At 38.4% G+C, this 18,495-nt stretch overlaps 2 protein-coding genes across 3 annotated transcripts in view; both read left to right on the top strand.

Moving 5' to 3' along the window:
- trmt61a (tRNA methyltransferase 61A) overlaps positions 1-9,848 on the top strand; it is a 39,048-nt gene extending 29,200 nt beyond the window's left edge. For both annotated transcript variants that reach the window (XM_032546530.1, XM_032546529.1), the window contains exon 4: positions 9,097-9,848. In XM_032546530.1, coding sequence (XP_032402421.1) covers positions 9,097-9,413 — 317 coding nt within the window. In that variant the 3' untranslated portion in view covers positions 9,414-9,848. The remainder of the gene's footprint in view (positions 1-9,096) is intronic.
- Positions 1-18,495, top strand: part of LOC116708618 (MAP/microtubule affinity-regulating kinase 3-like) — a gene marked incomplete at its 5' end in the record, with an annotated part of 485,947 nt that overhangs the window by 25,013 nt on the left and 442,439 nt on the right. The gene's annotated exons all lie outside the window — the stretch shown is intronic.

Below are 18,495 nucleotides of genomic sequence, written 5' to 3'. Positions count from 1 at the left end.
TTAAGTTGCAGTGCAGCTCACGAGGAAAATTAAGCAACAGCTGACATCTATCAGGTTGCTTTTACCGCAAAAGCTAACATCTTCGTTATCTCTGTCCAATCAGTGCCAACGAAAATGAATTGATTAGCTGCTTTGAAAGGACCAGTCGACAATAAGTCAAGTAGCAGCGAGGATATGTATTTATTTCATCTTCCCAAGCTGTGCGTTTTTTTTGGAATTCTTTAGTTATGATCGGAGAAAAGAAATCAGTGGATAGGTGGATTTCCAATGAATTATTAGAGATATTTTCTTTTATTTGGGTTATTTGCCTCTTTGCTAAATCATATACACATTTCGTAGATAGTTACTATTTCACCCCTCCTTTTTTCTAATTTTTACCAGTAAACACACCGTTCTGTCCAAGCACTTAAAACCACCGCACATTAGTTTTGTTGTTGTTTTTCTGTTTGCAGTCGATCCCTTTTTAGATCATAGTTCCACACTAAACACACAACCACAAACTTCCCGTCTCACATCACTTTGTCTTTCTCATTATACGAGTAGATCAGTTGAGATCCCTGGCCCTGTGTGCTCACATGGGATGTTCTGAAGTTTCAGAACCAAAGGAGCATGGCTTACACTGCCCCACATTCACCTGAACACTGCAAGCCAGGTCTGGGGAAATTCCACAAGTTAAGTGCTGACTTTCTTTCAATCCTCAGCAAGGTTTTTCAAATCCATTCATTAAAAGAAAAATAGTTGTGGACTATCCTCAAGTTGTATTTTTGTTAATCTGTATCCCATTCTGCTGAAGCACATATTTCTCATGATTTGATGGAGTCTGGAAGATAATTCTGTTAGTCTTCTCCCACTGCGCACCATGGACTTCTTCTGCTGCTTGGTACTATATCACCAAGTCACTCATTCTGCCTTCCTGTTTTACCTTGACATTTTATAGTAGAAACAACCACCTGAAGTGGACCAGGGGTGTAATATTGGTGGGATGACTTCAGTTCCTGATTCCATGGAGCAACGTTTCCAATCACGAGACCTAAAGAATACATGTAGATCACACAATGATAGTTTGTCCTGAAGGGGATCTAGTATTTTTATAAAATAAATGGCCATAAAAATGATGAATTACCAGAGATGATCATTTCTATCTTATTTTTTGGTAAACTTTAGATGTCCCCATACTGTCATTAATTTTGACCAAGTAACTTTAATTAATTTCGACCAAGTAACTATGACAAAGTAAACGGATTGGATCAAACCAAATGAATAATATTGTACGGTGGGAACATTGTTTCCAGGAATAAAATCTAAACACTGCCTTACATGGAACTAAGTAGACTATAAAAAATCATATCAATTATTATTTGTCATAGCAGTCCAAGAAAATGTATTACTGTTACAAAGCAAATGGCTCCTTTTGTTCTCAAAAAAGTTAGGATACTAGACAACTAAACATTTAAAGGTATGAAATGGTAAAGGTTGTCTCAGTTATGCCTGTAATTAAAATGTATTCAAGCTGAATCATTTGGAAGCTAAATGGCAATAGGGTGACTGGCTACTAAGACTAATAGTTAGCCGCCCACAAGGCTAAAGTTAGCATCCGATTCAGAGCCTCTTTCAGCGTGATGAACTATTTAAATTTAATAACCCAAAAAGGAGCATAATTTTCAATGCTTTTTTTGCTTATTGGTCACCTTTAAAATGAGTTAAACAATACAGTGAACCTCCACCTATATTCCTGTTCAGTATTTGCACTTTTTTGCGAATTGTTCTCTTGAACGCAACTCTGTCTATCATGGAAAATTTGCCTATTTGCACATTTGTCTGTAGAGCACACATAAATACATAGACACAATGTGATTTGGCATAAGGCGACTAGACACGCTATTGACTGGCATGTGCAAAGCAGCTAAATCAGGTGTGCTGTTTATTTTCCTTTTCACTGATCAACTGGCTGATTTAAGGGAAGACTGTGAATATTAGCTTCTGTGATTGTGTCAGGATGGTTGCTACTGTGCGTACTAATGCATATTAAAGTGTATTTAGTATTTGAAGCATTAAATTAGACTATTGCAAGCATCAGAGGAGTCCTAAAGTATTTGCAGATTTCAGCTATTCACAAGAGAACTAGTTATGGTCTCTAATCCCCACGAATCCTGGGGATCCTCTATATTTTGTCAAGTTAAACCTCCATTGGGATATTCTACATTGATTACACATTCTTTAGAACACACTTTGGGATTTGTGAAGCATGTTGTATTTAGGGAAGAAAAATACATTCTTATGGTGGTTTTAATGTGTAAGCCACCTCAACAATTAAACACAATTACAAATTAAAAAATCCAACAACATATTCAAAAACATAACGACATCAACAAAGCACAATTACAATTTAAGAAAACAAAACATTAACAAAGTGGAAGAGGCGGGTCTCAGAGGGAAACCTGAGACATCACTGATTGGAAGATTCCATTTTTGGCTTTAGAATCAGAAATTATTCTGGCATTCACTCTCTTTGTTTTAGATAAGCGAGAAGACAGTCACAAAGCTATCTGTTGCTAACAAGCTTCAAGTCTTGCCTCAAAATATTCCTGCGTAGCGATAGCCACGTTTGCATCCCCGGTAATGTTCATTCGTATTTTTAACAAATACACTAAAGCCAGAATAATTTCCAGTTCACAAGCTGTGTCAACCAATCAGTGATGTCTCAGGTTTCCCGCTGGGACCCGTCTCTTTTGGTTTGCTAATGTTGTTGTGTTTTTGATTTTGTAATTGTGCTAAGTTAATGTCACTGTTTTTAAATTTGTAGTTGTGTTTAGAGAATTATTGAAGTTCTTCAACCCTCCCAACAATGTTTCTTGGTTTTTCCTAAACATATTGTAAGAGTTGTCATGTTGTGAGCCCAGTATTACATTTCCTTACGTCATAATGCTAAATTTAACATCTATTAAAAACAGTTTAGTGGAGGGTCAAAATGAGGTATTACATTGTTTTTAGATTTTTTAATTTTATTTTGTATTTTTACGTTTTTCACTACCGTGAATCCTGTTTGCAGTCACACTGAGGTCAACATACCCAGTGGTATACCTTGTCAGGATATTTTTGTATTCTTGTGTTTTTTGTTGTTTTTCCCAAACCCTCATTCTTATTGCTCAGTGTTAAAAGGAGATTCCCTGCATCACAAGGGAGATCAATAGCATCATTACAAGCATTAAGCCTCAATATGAAGATAAATCTGAAGGAGGAGCCAGTATGCTGCAGAGCAACTCTCCTACCTCCTCTCCCTTTTATGGTGCCACTGCTGCATATTCCTTTCATAGACTAGCCTCCCTCACGCACACACACACACACACACACACACACACACATACAGATCCAGATAAATAACATGCTGCCACATCACTGTTAGAGCGATCCCATGACCATACTGGGTATTGCTATGAGCAGAGGGCTGCTGAATGCAACTCCATATGGAAATGCTCTGTTTTCTTCCCACTGCAGAACAAGTTGGGTTTTTTTTCCTGTCTGTTGCTGACCTGAAATGATCTAGCCAAAGTCTGACATGTTTATGCCTGGGTTAAAAATATAAAGCTAAGGAAATCTGTAGAAAAAGTGTCCCTCTTTTTACTGAGCCACGTAGGTGAAACAAAAAAAAGACTCTTGACTTCCTTTATTGTTGTATTTTGTGGTTTCTGTGAGTTGAAGCTGAAAAGCTGCAGGAAGTTCTTCTCCTCCAGTGGATCTCGTAGGAAAGCATACTTTTTTTTCCCCCTACTGCGAGTTGTAATTTTCCTGATGTTCTGGCCTGCAGCCCAGACCTCTGAGACGGACTGTAAATCCTAACAAGCATCTCCAGCCTCCCTCTTTCTCTCACTCACTGCCTCACTTTCTCTCTCTCTGTGTTTCTCGTGAAGATAAACACTTGTAAACCGTGAACTTCACCGGGAGGAATCACAGGATTATGTCAAAATTGCTTTCCGTTTTAGACTTTCAGTAAAAAACTTGACAGCATTAACAGCCGCTTGGAGACGCCCTTGTTGAATGATCAACCCAACCCCTCCCAGTGTGTTCGTCTTGTTGCCAGGAGACACTAAACTGTGTGACCGTTTCGAGGGGAACACTGGTCCTGTTTGCCAAAGGAACGACTGCTATCTGAAGTATGCTGCGGTCTAATTTAATGGTTACCAGATACAATACACTCCTCCTGTAGAGGATTAAGTCTGTAGACTTAATCTTTTTTTTTTTTGCGTTTTATTGGGACTTCATACAGTGTGCACCTTATCCTCACATGCCTCATAAAAGCTAAACTGCATTAAAACCTTCGGATGTACAGTGAATCACCAAAAGGATCACGTGCCAGGCAGAAGTTATTAAAAGGCCTGAAAGGGAACATGAAAACTGTTAAAGCAAAGAATGTTTGGTCTGGTGAATGTTGCTCTGAATAAGACAGAATAAGTAAGACTCTGTGTGATGTAGCCGAGTTAGAAAACCTGAAAATACACAGGTAAATATAGATCAAATAACACATTTAAAGGTAAGTGTTGAGCTCCTGCGGTCATAATGCAGAAGCACGACGTGACTATCTGCACAGCTACAACCCAGGAGGAAGTAATGCATCAGATGCTTATGAAAAATATTTTCCTTGTGTTGGTGAAGTCACTTTAGAAATCCATGTGTTTGATTTAAAGGCCAAGCACAACCATGCTCTCTTAAAATAATTTGGATGTTTATTGGTCAAAACCAAAGGTGTCACAAAATATTGACTCTAAAATTCTGATATATTTGCTGTGGGATTTTTTTTTTTGTAGTAAAATCTTTGTTTTCTTAAGTTTTCAAGATTTTTATGTGGCAAAAAAGTAGTGGTTCTTGTTTTATACTTAGTTTGATTGTTGTGAATCACCATTCCAGTAAAGTGAAATGGTGATTTAATTTTAACCATAATATATGTTAATAAGTGAATAGTTATTATGTGCACTTTGTCCTAACTTCTACCTATAACCTTCAAGCACAAGAACAGGAAATGATAAATATCAAATAAAACATGAACTTTGCACTTTAGCGTGGTCAGGATTTCCATATTGCCACCTACTGGTACAGCAGTGCAATTACATTTGTTGGAATGTTTTTGTCAACAAAAATGTTTTTTATGAATGGATGGTAAAAATCTAAGTATTTAAATATACCCTCATTCTGCAGAAGGCTTCTTCTCGACACTAAGGTTCTCTGATGAACTCTGCTTAAATGTAGAAACTCTAAGCCAAACCAACAATGAGGTTCCTGCAGGCCAGGTTGACAAATTGGTAACTTTGTATTCAGACTTCTGGTGTGATTTGGAACTTTTGGAGTGAAAGCCCATGATTTTGTTCATTTAACAAACAGCAGGTTCTCCCATGAGTCACTCCCCCATCCTAAAACACGTACAGACAGTTGAGTCCTTAAGTCTCAGTCACAGACTGCACATAAATTGTAGATCCTCAAAGCCAATGATAGAGCAGAACTTAACTGGACTGACACTTAAAAGTTAAAAAGCAAGCATGAGTTGAGCAAGCGGTGTGACTTTCATGCTTGATGCGTAGGTTGGTACCATTTTCCCCCGAAATGTATCCTCATACAGGGATCATATAAATATTGGTACAGTTGAACCTGCTGTGGAAGAGCACCTTCCAAGTTGTCCAGTTTGAGCGATCCACACTAAGATCACTCAAAGCAGTGAATTTTGAGCAAAAATTCAGAGGTACATGACCAGGAACTAGGGCAGAGCGCAAGACGTGTTGAGTGATTGACATGGAGATCCTGCAGCCCAGGTCAACGCTTGAACTGTAAACCTAGTTTGAGAAAGGGCTGATGGTAGATGAGCAATCACTAAGGGACAGAAATAGCTGACAATATGATCTGGCATTATTTAGATAGTCTGATAAACTGTGAACACATACAATTACTACGCGCCACGATCAGCCTCATGTGCATGGCTGGGTGCCCCTCTTGGATAATGGTAGAAGAAACACTGAGCTTGTCTTGATTGGGTCACTTTTGCCTTCTCCTGAGGCAACATTGACTTTATTTTTTTACCTGATTTTTGTATTTTACCAAAAATGAATTTTCTTTCCTATAGTGTAAATTAGAATATCATATAGGTGACTAGTTAAACAAATTATGCAATGTCATTTAGCAACTTGCAGTGACTTTTAGGATAGCTAGTTTCCTTCTTGAGTAGTCGGCAACATTGCCAAGATCACCGTCAGAGACGATATCAGTTGCCTGCAGAACACATTCTAAAAACAACATGGGGCTTCATGAGATTATTGGTGGGATTATTGGTCAAACTCGCCAGTCTGAATTGGTTAGGAATCCTGGGAGTCCTGTCAGTTGGCCTCTTCCTGAGGATTCCGTCTGGCCAAGTTTACACACATTTTTTTAAAGGTTCCAATTAACCAGCTGTCTTGGGACTACAGCATACTTCTGTCTAGTATTTTGTTGGGAAAGTTCAAGTTAAGGTCAATGTTGGCCATGCACTCTTTACCACTAATTTTTTTTTTCCTTTACCTAATCGTTGGTTGAGGGGAAGCTGTTGAAACTCCCACCACCTCGTCTTATTTTTTAAGGTGAGCTAAAGAGCTAGCAATAGCCTCGGACATGGACGTCACTGCTTGTTTCCTTTGGCAGACTTCTTCTTAAGTCATTTTTGCCATTCGACTTGGTTAAAAACAGTTGAGCAGTACAACACCACTTCTCAATACCATGGCCTGTTAAAGTCCTGCTATAAATATTCTACTATCTATACATGTGAGTCTTTTTAGTGCTAAGCTGAAGCTTTCACAGTAAAACTATCAAAAACACCGATGGCTTTAGCCCAATTTTCAGTCATAAACATTTCTTGTAGTTGGTTGGTGGTTGCTGTTGAGAGAACCAGGGTTTACAGATGAACTTGCCAGCTGACTCGACAGGTCTCCTTGTCTTTACAAACTGTTTTATTGAGTCTTAACTCATTTTATAGTCTCCATTGTGAATTATTACGTCTTCTTTTTTTTTAAGGTCTTCAGTCGTTCCTAGAGACGAGGCACTTAGAACCTTGTGTTCACAACCTGTTCAACACCAGCCGACCTGTTGGTTTTTAGAACCTTGGAAACACTAGTTGAGTTAATAATTAGGGTTTCCATTAAAAATCATTGGAGTTGGGAAAGAGTAAAACTGTTGATCTGGTAAATAAACCTCATCAAAGACCTATAATTAGATCACACCTCCATATGACTGTCATGAATTATTCTTCAGCCTTTATTTCAGGGCTAAAGTTTGCATGTTTCTTCCACGTTTCACTTTTTAAAACTCCTCCCTAGTTCAGGTTTGAACTCGAAAACTCAGCTTATTTTACTAACCCAAGAGCTGGTCTCTGCAGCTGCACCGCTCCGTGTCAGTGTGTGTCCTTTAGGTCAGCCATGAATGGCTTGTTGGCGTGTTTCTCCGGCCTCCCGCCGAGACGACCTCGGGGCTCAGCGTGGAGACGAGAGGCCGCGGCCAGCAGGTGATCCTCTGATGATCCGCACGCTGCAGCCGGGAGCCAACAATCTGCATGGATGTTTTTCTTTTTAATATCCCTGTTTGTGGGAAACGAATGCATGTGTAGAAGTTGTATTAAAGGAGGGAATGTTTTCTCAGAGTAAACTGGCCCAGGAATCCTGTCCAAAACATTTACCTGAGGGATGTTTAGTTCTTTCAAAGAAAACATCTAATTTTACACAAACTGATTTCTATAAACATGGAGTCAAGTGTGTCTCAGCCAAAAGAACTAACCAGTGAAGAATCTTTCTTTTTTATGTTCTTTCTTCATATGTCCTCTCTTTGGCGAAATCCACTGCCTTTAAATGTATTAATGTCACATTGTTCAGTGAAAGGATTTTTTAATGTTTTTTGCAAAAGAAATCAGTTTTTTTTGTTTTGTTTTTTACAAAGAATCCTGTTCAACCAGTTAGATCATCGAAGTTTTACTGATTTTATCTCAGTAAAACTTCAGTTGTTTTTTTGTTTGGGTTTTTTTTTGTTTGTGTGTGTATTATAAGATTATATATAGATATAACAACATTCATAAACGGGTTAATTCCAAGTGTTCTACAAGAAAACAAAGAATCAGAGCTAAGACAGCTTTAAAAACACCAAACGTCCAATAAAAACGCAAGGCCTCACACAAGAAGAGGTTAGTTACACGTTTAGGGCGAATGGAAAACCAGAGCTCCAGTGGAATGGTGTAGATTAAAAAATATTTGTGCGTTGGTCCAGTTAAAAGAGCAGTACTATGAAAACTTGACTTTTTGAGCTTTACATCAATTTATCATTTTATTCTGTCATCAAAAACATACCTGGAGTGCTGCTTTGATTCTTTCTTGCATATTTGAGAAATAGTTTCATCTCCATGACAACCGTTCAGTTGTGTAAAGTGCCTGAGTGGACTTAGCCCCGCCTTCGAGGCAAAGCTCCTCCTCTGAGCTGCAGCTTCCAAGCTTTTGACCCTTCGCCCTGCGACTTCCCTACTGGTCATTAGTAAACACCTGGAGGATCTGCGCCTTGTAGGAGCTGCTTCTCAGAGCAACACTGGTAAAATTGTTGTTAAAGTTTAATAGAGGAGCCATGTTGTGCGGAGAGCAGAAGCTTTTAAAGAAACAGAGGCCCCATTTCAAGGCGTTAAATTACAAAATCAAATTTCTTGTAAGTCATATTAGATATGTTGCATTTTTATAGCAACTGAAGGTAACATAATTACTTGATTGTGCTATAAAATTGCACTGTCTGCCTGGAAAATCTATAATACTTTAGCTTTATATTGAGAATGGGTGTCTTGGTTTAGAATTGTAACGCTTGTGAAGACTTGCCTGAAAACACCTGCATGTGTTACATGGAGATCTGCAAAGTATTGACTCATATGCATGCCTCACTGCCTGGACTGCTATTTAAAAAAATTCTTATACATAAAGTCAAAGCAATAAATTTGACATTATAAAAAAAAAAAAAATCGAAATGTATGAAAAACGTGTGCATATTATGCAAGTGCTGACTTGATGGTAGCATTAACCAGTTTCTTATCTGGGTGTGGTTACCCGTGTCGTCCTGCAGGGGGCCGGCTGTGCTCCTTCTCTCCGTGCATAGAGCAGGTTCAGAGGACGTGCCAGGCGCTGACGGAGCGGGGCTTTGAGGAGGTCAGGACCCTGGAGGTTCTGCTCAGAGTCCATAACGTCCGACCCGTCACCCTGCAGCTGCCCGACTTCGGCCCTGACTCCGGCTCTCCCTCGTCCTCCTCTCAGGCCGTGGAGGAGGCTCCTCCCGCTGCTGCTGCAAACCCCGCCTCCCTAAAAATCAAGACCACCACTCTGCCCAGAGAAATGCCGGGCCACACGGGGTACCTCACCTTCGCCACCAAACCCAGAACCTGAAGGCTGGAAGCCGCCGGTCACTGCTTGCATCAAGCAGAAATTCGGACCACGAGCTTCTTCTGGAATATTCAGGATGTTTATCTTTGAGTTGTGATATTATAAGGTTAACCTTTTATACCTACTTTTAGGTTTGCTGAGCATTTTGGTTTTTTGTGTGTTTGTTTATACAGGCAATAAATGAGTGAAATTTATTGTTTTTCATTTTACAGCCTGTTGAACTGAACCCTGTAAGGAAGAATACATGAAAAATAATAAATTAGCTGAAAGGATTTTGTGTCTGCTACACGGTGCTTTACCAACTATTTCACATTTATTCCTCATCTCAACAATTTCATTGGGATTTCACATCATAAACTAATGCAGAGTGTAATTGGGAAAAGGACCAAGAGATGCATGATTTTTAAATTTATTTTACTATTAAATATCTAAAACATCTGTCGTGCATTTGTGTTCCAGAACTTTGGAATTTTTAATTCTTCATAATCTCGGTTCTCAGGAAGAACATTGGTACCACACTGTCTCCTCCCTCTAGTTCTCCATATACGTAACTGATTTCGGTGTAAACCGCCACACGATGTGAATGTGCCGCCGCTGTAAAGCCTCATAACGGCCGTTTGCAGTGTTTTAAAGATTTGAGCTGTTTTAGTCTCTGCCTGTATCCAACCAGCCATCAGTCTCCCTCTGAAAGCAGCTAACTGGATTTGTTTTCTTTCTCCTGTCAACCAGAACTCTTCCTCAGTGCATGAATTAGCATGCTAACCGTATTTGAAAAGTAAATAGGAGCACTTGCCAAAAATAAAGTTCCTGCCTACTGTAAGACAAACATTGAGCTGAATTTATAGAGTTTTTCAGCTCAAAACAAACTGAAATCTGCTCAGCTAACGGCCAGCTAGTGAATGGAGCGACTTGTTTAGCTGCTGAAAAGCTTATTTATATCAGGAGTTGCAGATAGAGCCATGAAGAAGTATTAAAACCAAACAAACGTCTAATTATATTAGATTTTAAGTGATGAACACTAAGTAGTGCATAATTAAGTAGAAAGAAAAAGATGAAATATAGTTTTTATAAAACTAACAAAAACATAAATATGAAAAGTGTGGAATGTGTTTGTATCTAGCTCGTCAGTTAGCTTGTTTAAAAGCTGCCCATCGTTCTACACTTTGCTTCATACAGAGGGTCTGTTAGGTAATTATTGTGAGGCGTGGCCTCTGTTGAAGTTTGTCTTAAATCTTCCTCTTGCTGCAACTTTAACATCTCTGTATTTGGAAGCTGTACCAACACAGACTGTTCACTTCCTCTACTGTCACTGCTAAAACTACAGGAGGGGCAGACTACAATTCTAAAACAGAAAATGGACATTATGTTTCTCTACTTCTGCTTCTGCTTGCTGATTGGCCAAGATGAAGTTCAGCCAGAGAAATCCAGCTGAACGGAAGAAATCCCAGATGGGGCAGGGAAGGGAGATGAGAACTGAGCGGAATTGCAACAATCAGTCTAGTTGTTATTGTATTGTTTATCATTTATTGTGATAAATTTGTTATCAGAAGATTTTGACTTATTGTCATAAGTTAATTAGTGACGTATATACCTCCCAAACCCCCCGAAACTGTCCTTATTGTCAGGATTGATAGTTTTACTATTTTTTCAACTGTTTGTTGAATAAAAGCGTCAATAAATACCAATAAATTTTAAAATTAAGTTACCATGAGCAGCTGAATGTTAATAATAGTGTTAATAATCACACTTCTTTATGTGACTGGTGTCCTAAAGAAGCTTTATTACAAATGGGAATGTTTTGTAAGAGCAATATTTGTATTTGTGGGGCTATTATTTACTGTGACACCATCAGTCACACTGATGGTGTTGCAGCACCATCACATTATCACGATCGTTATCACAACGTTACTGCAAAATATGGTAACGTTTTCCCATATCGCTCACTCCTAATGTAAGTTTTTGCTATTTTTGTGTTTCCTCAAATGCTACATTTGTGGAACGCATGACTAACAGTTGTGTTGATAAATTATTCAACTGGAGTTGTTGCTCTTTACAGCTCCTCCAGAGTTAAAATTCATTTAGCTTCAATGTCAGAATATTGTTTTAGAACTCAACCCTGCTACTTCTCTACAACTTGTCTGCCAAACTGTCTGCTGTATGAATTGAGTTTCATATCCTGTATATTAATGCTGCTAAGTTAAATAAACTTACCTGAGGCCTTCATAAAACATCTGGATTTAATATGGGGACGGGGATGCAATATGGAAAAGGCAGAGGGGTGTAAATACTTTTGTATGTCGCAGTAATGGTTTGGTGGACGACGACATGAAGCTAAATTGCTCCCTGAACGGAGGAGGAGGTAATCCTGGTGGACCAGGCTGGGAATAGCAGCTCTGATCTGCTGGAAATCCCGCCACTTAATCAGCTTGTCCTCCGAACAGCTGAGCCGCGGCGCGCTGAGACCTCACTGGGACCTCACTGGGACCAGTCTGGACCTCCGGGGCCTGGCCGAGGAGCATGGAGCTGAATTAGGGCCAAATGTTATATTAATATGAAACACAAAACTCTAATAGAAAAACTAAAAGTCAAATTTAGATGCTAATTTTTGTTGTTGTTGAAAACTTGAAAAATACAATCATGTATTAAAAATAAAAAATATGTGTGCTGTATTTTTTTTCCTCTCAGTTCAAATAAGATTGATTTAATTCTGGAAGGTTTTTGAAGAAATTATTCATTTAAATTGTTCACTTCGCCTAAGATAATCTCCTAAGTCTTTTGTCAAAATCACTTTTGACAAAAATTGAAATAGGCCATTATTCAAGGAAGGTGACAATATATGAAGATTTTTTTTTTCAACTCCACATTTTATGTTTTCAGAAACGTTCGTTTCTTTTACAACTACAATTTATTTATCTTTTCACTTTCAGATCAGTATTTTTTGTTTGTTTCTAACTTTTGGCCCAGATTTTGTGTAGGGGGCAACCTTAAGTTTTCAATTTCAAGTTTTAGTTTTTCTATTACATCTTTGGGTTTTTTTTAAATTATCAAAACATTTGGCCTTAATTTAGCTCCATAAAGGAAGATCTGTTCAAGACACCCCAGCATGCAGTTGGGCCATATGAGGAAGAGGAGGAGCGCCAGCCCTCTGCAGGTCCACCCGACGATGAAGGAAGATCTTATGGAGATAGAGACGATTTAGTTTTTACCATTTAGTATTTTTTCATACCCTTTTTGACATTTAAAGCTGTTTGAGCTGAAATAGATGAAAGAGTGTTTGAATGAGATTTAACAAAAACATCCATTGTATTCATATTGATACAAGCTTTTAGTTGCTGTTTCTCTCCACCCATCACAATTATTCCACCCTTACAAAATCACCACTGCTCCATATTAGACCTCAGTAAACCGTGTGTGTGTGTAGAGTGTGTGGCACTCTGCTTTCCTTTGACCCCACGCGCTCCACACAGGAACCACAGGAACCTACATGAACCTCTTTAGGTTCATGCAGCTGTGAATATCTGTAATCCCAGGGAGGAGAGAAAGGAAAATTAGCCGTGATCAGATTAGAGGCTGAGAGCGCTAAAGCTGTGAGCATGTTAAGGTGTTTGTGTAAAGCTCTTACGGAAGCATCACATTCTGCCGCAGCACACAAACACATCAGACCTGAAGTTGTTTCCGAGTGAAACCGAGAGGTTTTTGCTTCACCGAATGCTGCGGGGGCTGAACAGCTGCTTCTCTGCTGCAGCTGTGTGGAAGCATCAACACTCACATGACACAATTCAACAGACATATATGTTGGATTTCATATTTCATACAGATTGCATGTGTATGCTCTAAGAGACAACATAATGTTTGAACCTCCTGCAGCTCCTCCAGTGTTACTCCTGGTCTCCTCTTTGATACTTTCTTTAAAAAATCTTGGGAAAATGGCAATTCTTTAAAAAAAAATTTTTTTAAAGTAGCATAGTATTTAACATCTATTTGAAAACCTTGCAAGGTGACTGTGTACAGGTGATGGATTGCCATCATCCTCATATCATGATGTCAAAGAGTGAATGACATGAGGAAAATAACACTTATTATAATTTTTTATTAAAAAAGCAACTATCAGTGGTTGATCCAGAGAAAAAGAATGATTGTCATTCAGCTGACTGGCACAAAACGTCTCCTATAACTGCAGCTCTGACACTTTGGGTATCAAGTAGATTTACCTCTTCATTTTAAATAATAAAAGAAATCTCGTTTAAAAAAAAAAGTTAGACATTGGAAACAGTTTGATGAATAGTTGTGTGGTTTTCTGTTAAAATTTTAAAATGTCAGAAACCAAAAAGTGCGATGTTCAATACTTGGTTTTAATCAGGGATGCATCGATATGTTGATTTGGGTCGATAGTCATATTGATAATCCAGAATACAGCAGCAGATGCGTCTAAAATGAAAAACAGGTTCTACTAAAAATAAATCCTGGAATGGTATTTTCAAAGTTCTACCAGTAAGGATGAATAAAATATCCATTAATCTATGCATTATTAATTATTGAAAACCCTGTAAATTGCGCTATCTCAGCTCCATGTCACTTATAAAACACCTGGATGTGTAATCTTCTTCTTGGGTTTATTGGCGGTTGGCAAACAGCTATTCGGTGCGCTTTGCCGCCACCTACTGGTGAGGAGTGTGTGTGTGTGTGGGGTGGGGGGGGTGGGGGGGGGGTGGGGGTGTGTGTGTGTGTGTGTGTGTGTGTGTCAGAATCACAACGTTGTTCAAATACTGTATGTTTAAAATGACTTCGCATTCTGTGTTCTATGCCTTCTTTCTTTATATTCGCAAACAAAAAATATGACTTCAACAAAAATAAAATGTAAAAAGTGATTTCCTACTTTACTTCCATTTAAATACAATACTGTCATGTTTTAACTTTTGTTCTCCATATTGAGCCAGTGTTTTATTTTCAGATATTTTACTACTCAAAAATATGAATATATGCACTGTAATGTAATCTATGCCATAAGGGTTATTAATATGTGTTAAAAATATTAGATATAATTATTAATTTTATGTGATACTTAAAATTACATAAGATTTTCAGTGTACTACTTATTAGACATATTTAAACCAATACTGAATGTAATTGTGACCCAAATAATCAAATTTAAATTGAATTTTGCTGTTCTAAGTTATTATTAATTGGTATGGATCTGATTAGATGAAATGCTGCTTTAAACATTTATGGTCCTTATGGGATAACATCTCCTAAATGTTACAATCCTTATGAACATTTTTATCAGTTTTCTAAGTGAAGCCTTGCTTTCTGCCAGGTGGGTATTGCAATGTGTAGATATTTATTTTTAGAATTATTTTTAGAACAGTTACAGGAGGTGAAAAGCAGCTGATGAAGCAGTGAAGTAAAGAATAAATTGAGTGGTGCTGAGAAAATGTAACCTGATCAAAGTTTGTCCCAGTTTCTCCCACAGTGACACAGCAAACCAAGTTTCCATCCTGCCTGGCGTCTCATATCTCGTTACAGTATGAAATATTGATTAGAAACAAGGAGCAGACAATTCTAGTGCCACAGCTAATTAGTATTTGAAAAAATAAAAATAACAGTGGTTCAGAAATGCACTGAAATTTGCTGGTTTTGTAGATTTACTGACTGTGTTCATGTAGTTGGAGCACAAGCCCCATCTGTATATATATATATATATATATATGCACATATGAGAAATTAGTAATACTTCCTGAAGAGTGTGACCTTAACTATTTTAATATGAAATATTTTCAGAGTGTAACCTCCCAGTTTTGTGCATGTTTTAGATGTTTGTCTGGTCCATTTGGGTCGGTACCAGACCTGTGGAGAACTTGACGACATGCTGGTCATTCAGGCCGTCTGGCTGGAATCAATCTGGCCGATCTCTGCAGGAAGTGGGAGTAATAAATGGGAAAGCATCATTTCTGGACTGGGAACGCCTATAACAGTATTAAAATCAATGTTTCTAACTGAACTAGCTGTCAGAAACAGCAGTTAGATTTGCTCAGTTTTAACAAAGATTTTATGGAAATAACAAGCTGCCTCTTCACCTGACTTGAGTCGGTTTAATGGCTAACACTCAATTAAACTAGAATTAAATTATACAGTGAATTAAAATGTTGACTTTAATTAAATAAATTCAGTTCATTTAACCTTTTTTTTTTTTTTTACATAGTTATTTTTAACATAAAAATGCTGAAGGCCTATTGAGGTCAAAACGTTTTCAAATGAACTTGGTTCATTTTAAGTAATCTGGAAGAGTTGTCAGCAAGGTATCCCACAATGCATTGGATACATACAACTGCACCATGGGTGAGGTGTATGTTCATTTTCATGAGCAGTCTTATGATTGTGTATGTTTTGCTGAAAATAAGTGATTAAACTGATTAGTATGAATTCTATATTCATTGAGTTCCACTTTTCTGGTTGCTCCGTAAATTTCGCCGCGCTTCTTCTCCTGCTATTTTCACCATTCAACTTTTATATTATTCAGCTTGGTCTCCTAATGACCAATATATCTCTTAGTATTCATAACCTTCAAACTTTTTTATGAATTTTTCACCCCACGGGGGGAACCGCTCCATCCTGTGGCAGAATTGAGAATTACAATATAAAATGTCCGTTGTGTTTCTCAGTGGATGTTTCAGCTCCTGCCTGTTAATGGCGACCAATCATCCACTTTCAGAGGCAGTGGCCATTTTGAAGTTGGGCAGTTTAACAGCTTTGATGCTGTTTAAAACCTGGGAATAATTTGACTTTTTGATATTGTTGGTTTTTTTTGTCATACTGCATGTGGCAGGTTTTTTTGTAGTCGCCGTGCTAAACGATGCCTCCAAACCAATGTTGATATCTCAGGAACCATAAAAGATATGGATTTTATTCACCCACCGTTTTTATCAGAAGGAATAGAACGTTTCTGTACTTTTCAAATGTTAAGTTTTACATGAGTTTTTTAAAATTTATTTATTTGTATTTATTTATTTTTACATTGCATGGAATATACAGTATATTACTGTAACCCAGCATGCTAGTGGTATCCTAGATGCTATCATTAGTATTTTAATTTTTTAGCTAATTTTGGCTTTTACTTGGGTTTTTCACACTGCATGGACTATTTCTTACCTTTCTGCAAGTCTTCAGCAGTTGGCTTCAAACGCTTTTGCCATTTTCACCAAAAGCATTCAGCATTGAGCATTCAGCATTCACACTTGCATTTTCATAGGAAATGCATTTTCATAGGAAATGCACACTTTCTAGTTATTTCATAAGTTCTGGTAAAGGTTGAGTAGAGAAACAGTAAAAAGCAGGAGCCAGTCATTTTTATGTAAGTTAAAAAAAAAACAAAGGCTTCAGAAAAAAAAAATGTTTCAGGTGTTGTTTAAGTAATTACAGCATACTCAGATTTATTAAGTTAACATAAGTCATGCTCACAAAAACTGCACAAGTTAATGTTACTCAGCTTAACTTAATGAAGACGAAAAACTTTGAGGCAACAATTTTGCATCTATTTTTGAAGTAAGGAGAACTAATTAAGTTTTACAGTGAATAGGATCAAATATTTGAGGTGTGGAAGGAGAGCTGCGGGTCAAAGGAGGATGTGACATCAGCTTGGCTGAAGTCATGAGTGTAGGATGTTTGTTTCTGAAATCTTTCTATTGATTCATTTGTTCAGTTCATTGGAAACTTCAAACTACCCCAAACTCAGAACCAGATATACGAAACAGATCTTCAATTTGAAAAGAAAAGAAAAAAACAGCTTCAGGGTTTCTCCACCTGTCTGCTGAACTTGATGGGACAGTTGTTGTTGTTTTCCTGGGAACTAAGCTCATTAACACCCAGCTCCCCTCGTCTTGCTGTGGAACTTCACTGGAATTCCTGCGGCTCGTTCTGGATCCCTGCCAGGCCTTTAAATGTGTGCGGTCAGGAGGGAACGACAGAGGAGGCTTAATCAGAGGTTCGGGTCAGCTGATGAGAGCGCCGCTGCTCAGATCGCCTGCATCCGACGGCAGACCTAGCTGGACGTGTTCCATCAGTGGAAATGGGAACACAGCAGGGGCCATTAAGGGCCTGGAAAGCCCAACGTTTGCATAGTTAGGGCCTCGTTTTGGTAGAGCTGGATTATGTATTTGTGTAAATTCCTTGTCCTTCATGTCGTCTGCGAACTCACACGGATGGAGGCATTGTCTGGTTGCAGGGTGTGTGTTGTACTGTGATTCTTTGTATCAGGCAGGCCAGAGCTGAGTGTGTGTGTTATCAGTGGTGAACTCTCAGAGGTCGGAGGCTTTGTGCTGCCTCGCTCTGACGTCACGGAGCTGTCAGCTGAGTCTTTGTCACATTCTGCGGCCCTGAAAACTCCTGTGTCCTGCAGACACTCTGCACAACTCAGAGGAGAAATACAGAGGGGGAAATATCATTTTAGCAACAGTTTACATTAACAGTCATGAAATCGACTGTTTTGACATTACCTCTCAGTAATCAGCACCCCAACTTAATACTGTGTTACAGCTGATTAAAATTGTTACAGCGCTTCAGTGTTGGCATGAATTGATCACTCAAAATATTCAGTTAAGTTTGATTTTAATTAAATATCTGCCATTTAGCCATCCTGTCTATTTACTATTGATCTGAGTTAGCTTACATGACAGAATTGTTAGAGGTTTTCATATCAGCTGGTGATGGTAACATGTCTAAATGAGGAAGTGTGGTCTAAGTGTGGAAGTGCATTCTATATGAGACACTGGCTTGGCAACCTTCCTGTTGACTTGGAGTCGGTCCAATCTCCGTTGGACCGCAAACACACCGAGACCAGTTAGCCTGCCAGCGTTTAACCTTGTGATAACTGCAAGATAACAGCAGAGAGCAGCAGCCTGGACTAGTGATCAGAATGACTGAACTTCAGAGGGAAAACACAAGGGATCGAAGCCGACTGAAGAAAACAGATTCAATCCTTGTAGATTACATTGATCAACATCCGAAGTGTCTCAAAGTGACGTTTTCAGACTTTTGTTTGGTTTGCTCATCCTCCTTAACGAGGTTCATTTGAACTCTGGTTTCTGGTCGT

Source organism: Xiphophorus hellerii, chromosome 19 (genome assembly GCF_003331165.1).
Source record: "Xiphophorus hellerii strain 12219 chromosome 19, Xiphophorus_hellerii-4.1, whole genome shotgun sequence".
In the NCBI taxonomy this organism is placed as follows: domain Eukaryota; kingdom Metazoa; phylum Chordata; class Actinopteri; order Cyprinodontiformes; family Poeciliidae; genus Xiphophorus; species Xiphophorus hellerii.
The sequence above is the reverse complement of the archived record's forward strand: the minus strand, read 5'-3'. Positions and strand labels throughout refer to the sequence as shown.